At 50.9% G+C, this 14,618-nt stretch overlaps 1 protein-coding gene across 1 annotated transcript in view; it reads right to left on the bottom strand.

Annotated features, from left to right (window-relative positions):
• Positions 1-5,089: 5,089 nt before the first annotated feature.
• The window catches only part of SDC3 (syndecan 3), a 47,460-nt gene continuing 37,931 nt past the window's right edge, over positions 5,090-14,618 (bottom strand). The window contains exons 2-5 of the mRNA XM_082329384.1: positions 13,271-13,388; positions 12,211-12,818; positions 10,197-10,467; positions 5,090-9,309 (exon numbers count right to left, since the gene is read on the bottom strand). Coding sequence (XP_082185510.1) covers positions 9,143-9,309; positions 10,197-10,467; positions 12,211-12,818; positions 13,271-13,388 — 1,164 coding nt within the window. The 3' untranslated portion in view covers positions 5,090-9,142. The remainder of the gene's footprint in view (positions 9,310-10,196; positions 10,468-12,210; positions 12,819-13,270; positions 13,389-14,618) is intronic.

The following is a 14,618-nucleotide window of genomic DNA, read 5'->3' as shown; positions in this document are numbered from 1 at the left end:
CATCTGTCCATTTTGACAGTGAACTGCTGGTAACCACTCCCCAGGTACCTCACAAACAGGTTTTTCACCCATCCTATGATAAACTGCATATAGATGAGGATCCCCTGTGAGACAGCAGCAAAACCTCACTGCCCTGACCATGTTTGACAGAGACAGGTCCTTGTCTGTACATAGAGCAAAGTTCCTGGTCACAAAAGGACAGTAGATTGATTTGACACATCAGTTCTTGACAAGTCCATCAAAACTAATATCCTTGTCATCTTCAGGGTGCTTACAAAAAATGTGACTATTTCATCCAATATTTTTCTAGCTTTAAGTAAACTTGGAAGTTCAAAGCACCCTGGTTCTTCTTTTCCCACCTTTTTGGAAGTCTTTTCACAGGTCTCCAATGGGAACCAATGCTTCCAAATGGCTCAGCTGGGTTTTTAAGATGCTTATTGGATCCAGGTTGTTTGAAAACATCTATCTATGAACAGCTTGTTCATTCCTTAGCTCCTGATTTGGCTTCTCACCTGTATCTGTGCTTCTCTGTGAAGACTCGGTGAGACCTCAGGGCTAAGACTTGCACCCTGTGGACCTTGGTGTCAGGTTTGACTTTGGCTGCCTTTCTGCAGTGCATCCCCTAAGCACATGGACAGACATAGGGAGCTGTTCCACATCCATCCTCTCTAAACCACTCACTGCATTTATCTGGGATAAATTCGCCCTGATCTTTCAATTCCTCGTGACTGGAAAGCCAGTTGTGAGAGCCCATGTCATCAAAGTGCCTAAAAAGCCAAGCCCAATGTTAACTCTTTGGCTTGCTGCTATTTAATCCTTTCCTTTGGAGGCTGAGCAGAGCATTTTCCTGCTCCATCTGAAGCCTGTTAGTACTAATGCAAGTAATTACAGTGTTTTCCGAAATCTCTTAAAGCTGACTAGAAGGAAATGCTGTATTTCAGCTAAGGTGGTGGTTATTGCTTTAGGGTTATTCATTCATATCCCAGTTTCTAGGAGCAGTGACAGTCCATATCAACCTGGATCTCCACTCTCCAAGCTTAAGTCAAGCCGGAGTCCTAGTTTTACCCCTAAAGTGGGCATCTTTTGCAGCATGGGCCCAAGGATTGTCCTAAGTGTTCGTTCTTGAAGGCTTTGGGGAGAGTTTACCCAGAACAGCAGTGACAATCTTGTTTCCCTCCATGCTCTTGCCAGCTCAGCTCAGGGTTGGTACCTGAAGATCTTTCCCAGCTGTGTCTCCACGGGGTGGTCAGTACTGGACACTCAGCTGTGCAGCATGGCTGTTCTCATGCAGTTACCTAAAAGCCCTTTGAACCAAGGTGGGGTTAGTGCCTTTGGCCCGCTAATTTGCAAGGTGAAATCTCAATTACAGTTTCATTTTTGAACGCTGTGCTCACGCCACAGAGAATTATAATGAGTGAGTCATAGGGAGCCCCTTTTGCTGCAAAAAAAAAGCCCCACTTGGACCATTTGGGGTTATCCTACCAAATCCTGGGGCTCTGCAATGGTGCTGTGGGAAGGGAACGTTCCCATAACAGCCATTGCGGGAAAAAAATTTACAAGAAATGGGGATGGGGATATAATTAGAGGCTGTTTCAAGCCTTCAGCCTGAATACCAACACCTCACTGCAAGCAGTTATTCACTTCACTTCTAACAGCAGCTGGCTGCGGCTGCTGCCAAGTGTACGGGTAGTCTGACCGCCAGCACAGTGAAATCATTATTGCTGGGGCTGGGGACAAGCTTGAAAACCTGAATGGGTGGCCCTGGTAAATCTGAAATCTTTCTGCAGGCAGGGAGAGCTGCTGCGGGGAGCAGTCCTGGGGGTACATAGGGGCTGGGGGTGATTGGGACCTGCCCGGCTCCGAGAGCCGATAGTTGGGGTGGAAAGGGAGGTGATTTGGGGCTCTATCTGCTACCACCATCCAACAAGGTACTTCTGAGCCGCCTGGCGTCAAAGGAAGGATAGGTTTTGTCCAGTGTAGCAGTCGGTGACCCTTGCTAAAGGCTGAGTGTTGGGTTATACAGAGCAGCAGTTTAACCATTTTTTAGTGGATGAAGGACTTAGTGATGGAGCATGAGAACTTTCAGCCAGAGATTTACAAGGGAAGCAGGGTCCAGGCTGGTAATAAAAACCAGCAACACTTCAAAAACTGTACCCCAAGCCCAAACAAAGTGACGTTCCCTGAAATTCATGCCAGCAGTACAACATCACTGGGGCTGCGTGCAGATTTGCTGGCATATAGCATGGAGCACATCCAGCCCGTGGGGCTGGGGAAATACTGCTGGTAACCTCCTGAGGCGCGGCATTTGCCCTTGGCCGTGGCTGACTCTCAAGACAGCATGAGGCCATACAAACCATGCCTTCTGCTGCAAGTCGGGATGCATTCACGGAGGTCTGGCCTCTGCAACGCAGGAGCTGGTTAAATACATCCAAGTATCTCCTTACGGAGGCCAACAGCATCGCTGCCAAATCTCTCACCACGTTCGCTTCCAGGAATCACTTTGGAAAGAGAGCTGTGGGAGCGGGACCCCGGGCCAACAGCCGAGGCTGCTTCCCCCTCCTGCTTGGGGAGGGGATGGCTCTTACACCTTGGGCATCTTCTCCAGCTTGCTGGTGACGCTCGCGGGATGTGGGGACGTGGGGGCTCAGCCGAAATGCTCTGCAGCTCTTCATGCCGTTAGACACACCTCTATCATTTGCAGCAACCCCTGCATCCAAACCTCCCCCATGGTCCAGCACAGGCGCAACTGGGGTGGTCCACGCTGCTGCCGGCTCCTCAGCATCGCTGCAGAGTTGCCATGGAGACCATTAATTATCCACCATCCCTCACCTGACGGTATCGAGCCCCAAGAACAAGTGAGATCTTCTCCCTTCACCTTCATTGCATGCTGGCATGACAAAAACGCGGGGACAGGCAGTCCGCAGCAAGAAAGCAGGCGAGGCCCTGGGCAGACAATGTTTAAATGACTTTATTTTTTTTCTCCTTTTATAAATGGGCACAGCACAGAAATAATTAAAAAAAATAGACAGTACCATTACAGTGCTAGATCCATTGGCAAAGATTATTTTTATAGTCATCTTTATTATTTTTAAAGTTTTGGCCATTGAGTAAGAACAAAAACAATTAACAAACATTTTATTTTATTTAATTTTTGTTTTTTAACAGACACTATGAAGCAATTTAAGTACTAAACTCTAGAAGAGTTATGTACATACAAAAAAAAGTTCTGTTTAAGATATGTTTCCTATTAAAAATATTTACATGCATTTTTTCCCTCCCATATTCATTGAAAGGTAAAACACTTGTAGTTTCTTCTATTGTTAAAGATTTTTCATTCTCCTATTGGGAATTTAAATCAGCTCCAAAGAAAAAGTTAAGTGGGGCTCACTTGTTGGGCTTTTCTTTTTCTTTGAATTATTTAAATCTTCTGGAAAGGGATATTTTTTTGGACATATATCAATGGATTTTTTGTTTGTTTGTTTGTTTTCTTTTTTTTTTTTAATTTATACAAGAATGTTTCATGTTTATTTACAGAAGGACCAATGGTGGCGATTTATCCTGGAGACATGGTGATGAGCGTTAGTGAGAGATAAGCATGTGATTTTAAAAAGTATTTCTATCAAACTGCAATGGGTATATATTTTTCTAAAGTCAGCAGTTCTGTCTGGTTTGATTGTCAGCTGTACTTTCATGACTTAGACCAGGGGGACCCAGAACAGGGGTAGCTTATGCATGTAAAGTCACTGGTACCCTTGAGGTCTTTGGAGATGCGGTGGATGAGCTGTCTGGAAGGTGGGGTGGAAAAAAAACACCTGGGCATCACCTGGGCGTCTCCTAGGGTGATTTTTTCCCAAAAATAAAAATAATAGTAAAAAAAAAACCAAGAAACAACAATAACAAAAAAAAAAAAACAAAAAAGTGTGTACACTCCAGACTGAGATTTCTCTATAGAGACTGGGTGTGGATACGTCCGCGGAGCTGCAGGCACAAGGTACGTGGGACAAACCAGGGCGAACACGGAGCCTCGGCGGGGCTTTGGCTGCCTCGCCAGCATCCCAGGCTCCGCTTCAGCTTTGGCCAGGGATACGGCAGTCGGCAAAAGGCTCCTTATCCCCAACCTTGGCAGACCCCAACCCAGCGCCGAGGTGGCCAGGATCAGGCCCTTGCTATGAGAGCGCAAAGAGTGGGAGAGAAGGAAGGAGCCAGCAGCGCGGGGCCAAATCCTGCAGCCCGCAGCAGAGGCACGGGGTCCAAGGGCTGCAGAGTCCAGCACATGATGTTGGCTCATAAGCCCCCCTCCACCTCATTAGGTGCATTGAACCCGTGCACGCGTGCGTGCTTTGCACACACGCGTATATACATATATACATATATATTAATTACATACACATATATATACATACATACACGCACGCCACACCCATCCCTGTTGCCGCAGCCTCCAGCCTGGCCGAGCAGCTGGCGAGGCGCCCAGCGAGACGCCAGTTATTCTCATAAACCTTTCAGTGTTGAAAACTCAATGTCACTTTAGGAGCTGCCAGAGCCTCACAGAAAACCTCTGAGCCCAGAAACGCTTATAATCATAAAAAGGGTGGTTGAGGGGGAAAAAAAAGTAATTAAAACTCCATTCTTGTTTTTAGCTAATGGTTTTGTTCCCATTAAAGCTTCCGTGCTGGTGACTTGTGGCAGGGGTTGGATAGTTCTGAATTATGAGTCTGGGGACCAGGAGCCAAGGTTCGCGTGGAGCAAAGCAGCTCCTGCACAGGGACCTTCAGCACCCACCAGGCAAAATGGGGAGGGAATGGGAAATTTAGAGGCAAACCAGCATGCCACGGCACACATCCAGCCCAGCTCCATCACCTTCCCTGCAGCGGGATCCCTCCCTGCACAGGGTCCTGCTGCTTATTTTTGAAAGGTCCAAAATCAAAGAGATTTTTTGGAGGAAAGGGGCAACTCACACCCAGCCCTGCAAAACCTGGGTCCAACTCCATCTCCTGCTGTTCCCATCTCCTGCTTCCAGCCCCTCGTTTGGACTCACACACAGATTTTCTGCCCCCCGCCCCCTTCCCTTTGACCCCCTCCTCCTGCCTCGTCCTTATTTATGTGGCCCAGGAGTCACTGGCTGCTTTATCATTCTCCTCCAAGGCATTGGCTGCTGCAAATCACCGCAGAGAGGGAGAAACTGAAAACCAGCAGAGCTGGGAGAGGAGCCGACGCCATCTTTCATGCTTTGCAATTGCAGCTCTCCTAAAATTACAAAACTGGTATGGCAAAGGCTTCCTTCAGCTCTGGTGTATCATATGCATACTCAAGCATGCAGAATAGAAATGGAAAAGCAAGTGGAAAAGTCCTCCTCCCACATGGCCACCCACGTCCTCGGGGCGCACAGCTGGAAGGACAAGCACATCTGGGCACTGCCCCAGCTGGGAGACTGCAGCCATTCATGGATATGCACAGGCTGGGGAAGGGGCTGAATTTGTGCAGAGGAGGACGATGCCAAATCTGGCAGGCTTTGGGAGGGGATGATGTGGGAGATGCTCAAGCTACCATTGGAGTTAATTTTCCTAAAAACTTCCTCTGCGGCCAAATCAACAGCTGAGAAAAGATGCTTTCGTTCCTCTCCCCCGTGCTTTCTCACCTCTTCCCCATCCGTCTTCACACCAGGAATCCCTCAAAAGCCCCAGAGAGCGGTGAGACACGTGCGCCCGTGCAGAGCACCTGCTGGAGGGAGCAGCTGCGCCCCGCTGCTCACCATCTGCCTCCGGCCACCCTCGGCACGGCCACGGGCTCGGCACCGCCGCCTGGCACAGGGCCAGGAGCTGCAACACACCACGTTCACATGGTGCCATGCACAGCTTCGAGGATGGCCACACTACAGCCCCCACCACCACCACAACCCCCTTACAGGCCCCGGCATCATCTTGCATCTGGGTTTCACTGGGGTTTTACCCATCCCCATTGCTCTGGTAATAGAGCACTGATGGTATCTGAGTTTTTTTGGAGCTGGGCTTTCCCAAAACAACACAGCCCACATTCAGCTCCATCCCACCAGCCCCTGCCCTACAAGGGAGGCACAAGATCAGCCATCCTTCAGCAAGACAAGGCTTTTTTCCCAAGCATCAACTCCAACAACTAGCCCGGTGCTCCTGGGGAGCTGAGGTGACAGGGAAGACTCCATCATGATTTATCACCAGATAAAAGTGGGCTTCAAGCCCAAAAGACACTCTCCTTGAGCTCACATCTCCTCTCCAGGCAGAGAGCAATACAGCAAACACATGGAAGCAGCAGACATACAATGAATTAAGACTTTGGTCAATTCTGATTACCAGTTTAATTGCCTTCACTTATTTTTGCGCATGGTTGTCTCATACTTTTAATTACTGCAAGAGAAAGCGCTGCCCAGCCTTCTCTCGCCCTCCCATTTCGAGCCTTCCTCACTCTGAAACTGTAACGGATTTAAGTGCCGGGATTACAACTTAACACCAGCTGAGCAAACTGAGGTTAAGCTTGAATGAATAAAAAAATTGTATTATAGAACTTCAGACTATTAAATGGGAAAAAAAAATGAATGAAGAAGATTAGGGAAGCAGCTAAGAAAAGCAGCATTTAAAGATTAAGCTGGGAAGGTTTTTTTTTTTAATGCAAGCTCAAAAGATTAAGTCCACATTTTTCTAAAAGATGGTTATTTTGGGTGGCCTTGATACTTGCCATGCCCAACTCATTAAATCATGAAGAGGCTTGATTTCTGCCACTCCCCAACAGCTAGGGCCCTTTGTATAGTCCCAACAGGACCAAAAAAACCCCAGAACCATCAAACCCATGACTTGAAACTCTCCCCTTCGAGCAGGTCGGAGAAAGTGTCTCTTGGAGCCAGGTTGGCACAAGCTTTCTTCAGACATGTGGTCCCCCTTCACAGCATCCTCATCCTCTGCAGCCAGGATGGACCCAAGAAATGGGCACACGCCACCCCCCCATCTGCCTTTCAGCATCACCATCCAAAACATCCAACAGGACCATATTCTCCAAACTCAAAGAACCGAAACAAGGACGATTTTCGGGTTGACATCTCTAAACTGGGGATTTTAGAGCTGGCCTGTGCGCAGGCGCTCTGCTCCCTACCCTGAAGTAAAACCAGGTTGGTGGTTTGGGTTGCAGACCCTGCACTGCGCACCCCAAGGGAGCGTAACCCAAACCTCACATCTTCACAACCTCGAAGTCCCATCCAGCCACCATATGCAGTGCAATGAAAATTTACAGGGATTTTATTTCATATATATATATAACTGTGTATGTATGTGGGTATATATATATATATATATATATATATATAAAATATGCGCATTTGGCCTCTCAAATTCCTAACATAAAGAAGAGCTGCTGTCTTGTAGCCTCCACCAGGGTCTTAAATCCCTATATCCACTAACACCCTGAGGGGACAAAGTGTCACTGTGTCTGTGCAGGTTAATTCACAATGCAACAGAGTCAAAGCAACCAATTTTTCTTCCATTTTCCTGTTTAAATTGCTCTAAGAGCAAAGCCAAGGTCTCCATGGGACACCATCGAGCTCGCAACCACCATGAAAACAAAGCTCCTTGACTGCATTGCAAATAGCGCTTCAGCTAATTAAAAGCCAACTCATTGAAATATCTAATTGACTTTTCTGTGCAGAGAGCTTGCTCTGAAAAACCTAGCCTTTCTAGAAGGCACAGTTGGGCTCTGGATCAGGCCTTGCTGCTCTGCCCCTTAGGTAGCCTCAGAGGGGAAACCACTGCACTTGGGTGATGATGGCTTCTAGGGTCTTTAGCTCGGGTTCCTGGGTGCCCGGAGCCAATCCGTGGCCCTATGGATTATACTGGAAGTTAAGCAACAACAAAAGAAACGCAAACCATCAGTCCTGGGTCTTAGAAAAAAGCAGCAGCAGCTGACCTGCCCTGGGGCTGACCGGTGGAAAGCCACTGTTCTGCCTCACCTTCCTCACCTTCTGGGTGCCAGTGGCCTGGCGGGGACCCCTGCCTGACCCCCGAGGGGATGGAGTATTGCCTCTGCTTTGCATTTCTTTTCTTATGCTGCATCTCACAACTTGTCGAGCTTTGTCATCCCCTTTGGAGGTACTGGGGAGAGGATTTAGCTTCTCCATTTCCAACTCCTCTCCCTGCCAACTCCCCACCACGCAACGTTCCGCTCCGTTTTAAAACCAGTGCTGTTGGTCGTACTGTGCAAGCTGAGTTTTATTGGTCACAGTGAAAACCCAGCAAAAGCAAGGTCTCTTCTCAACCAAACCCCTCAGCAGCTGGCGACACACAATTTCTATAGATTTAAGGTCTCTGGCTGTGCACAGCGATGCAGTGAAGTGAGGTGGTGCCAGGAGGGGAGCAGCACGAGATACCCCAATGCGGCTTCTTGCTGCTCCACAAACTCTCCGAAGAGGTGATCTAAGAGATCATTTCCAGCGTACTGGCCATGTTTGTATTTATTTATTTTTCTCCACTCCAAGAGCAAACCCTGGGGCATCAGGTATTCCAGCCCCTTGTGCTTTTTTCAAGGTTCGAAGCGTATTTGAGAGTCGTGTCCTCTCTTCAAACAGAAGCAGGGAGCAAGGCAATTCCTGCAAAGCAACCAACCCCATTCAAAAAGAAAATAAAAAATAAAAAGAAGGGAGAAGGAAAGAAACCTCCCTCCTTTCCAAAGGGAAAAAAAAAAGGAAGATAAATCCAAACCAACCCCCCTGTGCCCCAGGGCTGGTAGAAGGTGTCTGGATCTCATAGTCCGTTGTGTTGGTGGGAAAAGCCCAGTGACCTCCAGCCGCCGTCAGCAGCCTGACCGCCCCATCCCATGCTCGCCAGGGCACTCCCCAGGCACGGGTTCCTTGGCGTTGGCTCCTTGCCCCGTCCCTCCCGCTGCAGAAAGGCCAGCGGTACTCGGTCTGAACTCGGCGATGCTCTGGGCACTTGACTTTTCATCATGTCAAAGATGTGTTTTCTCCTTTAGCTGTTGCAGGTTTTGCTTTTTAAATTCACAGTCTGATCCGAAAAAGAGAGAGAGAGAGAGAGAGAAAGAGAAAGAGAGAGACTGGATGAAGTAGAGGAGGGGGGAGAGTTTGGAGCAGGGAGGGAGGGAGCGCGAGGCACGCTGGGCTCTCCTTCTACGCGTAAAACTCCTCCTGCTTGTCGGGCTTCTGGTACGTCACGTTGGCTTGCTTGGGCTCCTCCAGCGTGTAACTGCCTTCGTCCTTCTTTTTCATCCGGTAGATGAGTAGCATGACCAGGAAGGCAGCGAAGAGAGCTCCCACCACGCCGCCCACGATCACCGCTGCAACACAGAGAAGTGGCACAGCTGTCAGTGCTGCCCCGCAGCCCCAGCCTGGCTTTCAGCGCAAATAATTTGGGGGGGATCATTTTGGATTCCAGCTTGGTTTTGTGCTTTGCAAGTTTGCAAGCAACTTTTCTCCTGAAATCTATGGTTAAGGAAACTGAAAATGAAGGTGAAGGGCTAATGCAATCGTGTGATTCAAGGAGCTTCAACAAGCAGTGCAGCGATGCTGAAGGGTGGGTAGGACCCGAAGGCACCTACTCTACAGCTGCACGGTGGGCAATGGACTGGCACGAGGCAGCCCAGGTACAGAGAGAGGTCCCTGCACAGGCTGTACCCTCATGCAAGGAGGGTGCAGAAAGTCCCCCAAAGAGCTGTTCATTTGGGTGCCTGCTGGCATCCACCACGCTCAGCTGAAGACCACCAGAACAACAGCTGCTTTGCCATGCCATCGCCTCCAGCTCCCTTTAGCTGGCAGTGGGACACTGACACCTCTGCCCCATCTCTGATGTCCCTCTGGCTGGGATGAGTGGCCCTCCCAGGGCACCTCTCTCCTCCCCTGCAGTCAGAGTGGCCGGTGGTATTCAGCCAGCACTGTAGCACATCTTTCCACTAACATCCTGTTTTTCCTTGAAACCCTTCTTAGCAAAAGCAAATTGTGCACAGCTCTGCACTCTCCTGGCAAAGACATGAAGACCCCTGGGAACCCCCCAGCACAGGCCCTGGAGCTATTTTGGCAGGTGAGTGTGGGTTATCCCAGGTTTGACACTGCCCCAAGACCCTGCCAAAGACTGACCCCTCTCCTGGGGCATGGACAGCCCAGCTGTCTGTCCCCTCCCGCAAACACACCAGCTCTTCCCCCACAAGCCCATGGCCTCCGGTCTCACCTATCAACACTTCTTTCCTCTCCAGGATGTTTTTCTGGGGGAGCTGAGCGGCCGAGTTACCGGAGTCTATCGTGTTGTCGATCAGCCCCGGCTCCGCGTTCTTGCCCAGCCCAGGTCCCGATGGCGGTGTCACCACAGCCATCACCTCATTACCGAGCTCGGGACGAGTCGTCTCTTCCTCCTCCCGGATCTCAAAGTCCCCGCTGGGGCCACTGCTGACTGGGACCTCCAGCTCGTTGTCGAGGACTGTCGTCACCTCCCCTGGCTCCATCTGGGAGAAAGGACAAGATGGAGCAGGGGACAAGGACCAAAGGGGAGTTCCTGCCTCCAGCAGCTCTGATGTGTCCAGAGGAAGGACATCACAGTACCGATGACAAGGTGGCCCTCTCAGCAGGGAACATGGGGGATAACGTTGGGGTATCCCTTCCCTGTGCCATGAAGTGGATGGTTATATTGCAGCAAGCAACACAACCCCACATCTTGATGGTCACCAAAAGGCTGAGGTCACCATGGTTGAGCTGGACCACTCTTGTCTGTCCCCATCCCAGGTGCCCTCGAGCTGCACAAACTCTCTCCTGTTCCCTGTAGCTTCCCCTAAAGAGAGCCCCACATCCCAGATCCTCATTTGGGCTCTCTGTCCCCACTGTAGACCGATGGCTGGCTAAAACATCTCACAGATGATAGATACCTCCTTGCTAGACATGAAGTGATGCAACCGTTTGTGCTACAGCAACGTAGAAAGCATCAGGATCAGATGCCATCGGATGAACCCCAAGGGGGTCCCTTCCCTCTCCCTTTTCTCCCTTCATCCTGCTCTTATGGTTGCAGCCCTGCGGCACCGAGCAGGAGCAGGAAGATGGGTCCTTCTCACCCAGGACATGGAGCCAGCCCAGCTCCCTGCCGTGGTCCCTGACCAAGCCCCCTTGGCAAGCAGGTGAACCCAACCTGGATAGCAAACATGGGCTGGGCAGATGAGCCACTCTCTCCCCCTTCCAGCCCAACCCTGACCTTTTCATTGCCTCCTGGCATCCCCCACACCCGCAGCTCCCTCAGGGCCAAATCTCCCCTGACCTTCCTCCTTGTCCCCGCAGCCTGACCTGCTACGTGTCCACATGCTGAGCTGGACTGCACTGAGCATCCCCAAGCAAAACCTCCCCAGGATCCCTCCTTCACGGAGCAAATGGCTCCCTCCACAGCTGCCTCAGGGTGTTACAAATTGGGATGAGCAAAGAGCTCAATGGGCCGAAGCCAGGACGGGCGAGCAGGAGCCCTCTCCATGTCACGCTGCCCCCGGCGCGAGCGCATGGCTCACTGCTTCCCACAAGCAGGCGTTTTTGCGACAGAGATTAATTGACGGTCAGCGAGAGCCCAGAGCTATACATACATATATGTACACAGAAAAGAGGGACTGGTTTAGACTAATCACTCCACCTTTCAGTCAAAGCAGTTTTCTAAGGGCCCCTGAGGGGCTCTGAATGAGAGATGGATCAGCAGATTAAATCCTCTGCTCAGGACACCCGATGGGCTGGAAAGGCACTGTCAAGCCGTAATTTCGGAGCGTTTGGGCCTCCTACTGATGGGCTGTGAGTTGGGAAATGGCACGATGAGCCCAGACACCAAACCCAGAGGAAAGCCTCTCTTTCCCTATGGGGTGGTGGTACCCCCAGCCCTGCTCCCCTCCTGCCTGGGGAAGCTGCTCTGGAGCAGCTTGGGCAAGGCACAGCCAGGGGCACCGGGGCTGTGTGGCACACCCCTGGGTGCCCCCCATCAGCTCTTGCACCAGCCTCATCACCATGCTCTGCCCATGCTAGACCCCCCACCCTTTAATCTCCCCTCTCCAGCTCCCCAAATGTTCCACTCTCCGCAGAGCTGGGAAGAGCCCAACCTGGCTTGACCTCCCTCTGAGCAACTGGTTCAGGATGGATCTAATCCAAAAAGCTTCCCATCACCATTGCTTGGCTTCAAACATGGCCCACGAGCCCTTTAGCAGGTGAGAAGGGCTCCTGCCTCCTACCTGGGGGGCTTCTGTGGGCGGCAGCGTGGCAGGACTGGATGGCACGGCAGTGCTTTTTTCTGTGAGGTCTGCAGTCCTGGAGGTGCTTGGTTTTGGCAAGGACCTGGGCTTGACCGTGCTAGTGGGGACAAGTCGTGACGTGGCCACCTCTGTTGGTGTGCTGGTTTCGAGGATGGAGGTGGTGGGTGTCTCCAGGGTGGTGACTCGGGTGGTGGCTGCCTTGGTGACAAAAGGGAGCAGGAATCTCCGGACTGTGGTGGGCTTGGCAGTGGCCATGGTGGTGCTGGTCGTGGTCGTAGCCACAGTGGTTGTGGTGGCGGCTGCCGTGGTGGTCGTGGTGGTGGTTGTGGTAGTAGGGGAGTCGCTGGCAGTGGTACTGGTGGTGGTTGCTTTCCAACTGGGGATCACTGGTGTCTCTGTCATGCTGGGGATATACAAGATGCTGGTTGTCTGCTCGGGGGTGGTGTCCTCAGCAGGGAATGGTTCATAGGGGGTTGCCACAGGCTGCACCAAGGTGATGGGCAGCACGGCCGCCGTGGTGGGGAGCGTGATGGACGTGTCCGTGGTGAGGCTCACTGCTGTCTCGAGCCCCGACTCCTGCTCAAAATCTGAAAGAGGGGGAGAAGAGCAAAGGGTGAAGCTTCTGCTGCCCTGGCATTTCCCAGGGTCACACCCACCTGGCCTCACCCCCAAAAAAATGGGAGCATGGACTGATTATGGGCTCAGCAGAAACCAAGGGCTGCAAATTCCCATGTGGCAGTCAAAGCCCCTCTCTGGGGTCAATGAAACCTCTATAACATTGGGACATGCTATCATGCTGGGGAAAGGTTAATCCTGTCCAGTAGGACCAGAGACTGAAATGGGAAATGGAGTCACTTGAGCCCAACCTTTGGGACTGTTCCCTTTGGTTTTGTCTAGGAGAGAGCAGGAGGGTGCTTCCAGAGATGGGCAAGGGGCGATCCCCTCCCTCGCATCCCACAGCAAGCCCCTCTCCTGTCCCACCGAAACCCGTGGCCAGGCTCCCCAGGGACCCTTCCCCAGGAGTCCCGCAGCTACTTACACCCCGAGCCGGAGCCCGAGTAGACATCGTCCAGTTCATCATCCCCAAAGGGGTCATCGTCCCCAGAGCCCTCCAGGTCCACCGGCCTCTCATAGTTCTCGTTGCGCCAGCGCTGAGCCTGCAGCCGAGTGGGGAGAGACTCGTGAGCAGCTCCACCCCGACTGAATCAAGACCTGTCCCTGCACAGACACCGCCAGACAGCCTTCACGCAGCGATGCACAGGTTAAATGGGCCAGGGAAAAGCAAGACCAAAGGAGCAGGAGCGCAGGCAGCGCTCCCCAGCTGAACCACCCAGAATTGTGGGGTTTTTTTCCCCAAAACAATTCGCTGCTGCAAATCTTTCAGACAAGCTGACATTTTGTGGAGAGCTCACATTGATTCTGATAACATTTCCCATGGAAATGAGCCTTCTGGAAAAAGGGAGGAAAAAAACAACTACTGCTTTTGGAAACAGTTAGAAAAATTATCGATTTGGTTCTCCAGCTCGCTATTGTTTCATTTTAGATTATTTTCATGTGATTCCTGGTGTGACAGTAACACACACTATCAACTGCCATAACCTGGAAAGTCTCAATGTGAAACAATATCAGACCTCAAATATTCCACTTCTCTGCAGTGCCGCAAAAACTTGAAGAGCCCTTGCTAGTAGGGCTCTTAAACATCTTGTTTTGCAGATCAAAGTGTTGCAAGGAAACAGTTTGACACTTCATTACAACCCAAACAAGGAGGCTTTGATCTGCAAGATAGCATCAGATGTTTCAAGATGTAACAAGCCAGGTTAGTGCTTAAATTTAAAATAAAGGGGTAGAAGGGTCCCCTTCACCTATTAGAGCATTTTACCTCTAGACAACAGATTTGAGTTTCTTTGTTTTCATTCCAGATTGGAACAAAAAGGAATTTTGAAAAGTCAGAAGGTCCCATGACATAGAAATTTGGGACTTCTTGACTTGCATTTTGTCCCCACATCTCTTCTCCTGGAGCCCATCAGCTGGCAGGGGAGAGAAAATCCAGCAGCTCTCGGCCGCAGCGAGATGCTCAGGACTGGGAGGTGGAAGGACACTTCCCAGGGGCTATGGGCTGATTGCTGCTGTGGTGCCCAAGCCAAGGAGATGTCTGCTGCCCAAACCCTGCCTATATAGTCACTGGGGTGCTGCAGATGTACCACTTTGTGTCATACACCCACAGTGACAGCAAGAGCACATTCCTGGGGACATAAATCTCTTGGGAAGGTCAAGAGGAGTTGGGCTTTTAAGTGTCTGTCTCTCCTGAAAGCACTGATGAGCTTTTTTGGGCTGGACCTATGCCTTCATCTCCAGCAACAGCAGTGCTCTCCCCTATCACCGTAGCC

This window comes from Platalea leucorodia (genome assembly GCF_965183815.1).
Source record: "Platalea leucorodia genome assembly, chromosome: 18".
Lineage (NCBI taxonomy): Eukaryota > Metazoa > Chordata > Aves > Pelecaniformes > Threskiornithidae > Platalea > Platalea leucorodia.
This window is presented reverse-complemented; position numbering and strand designations above follow the sequence as displayed.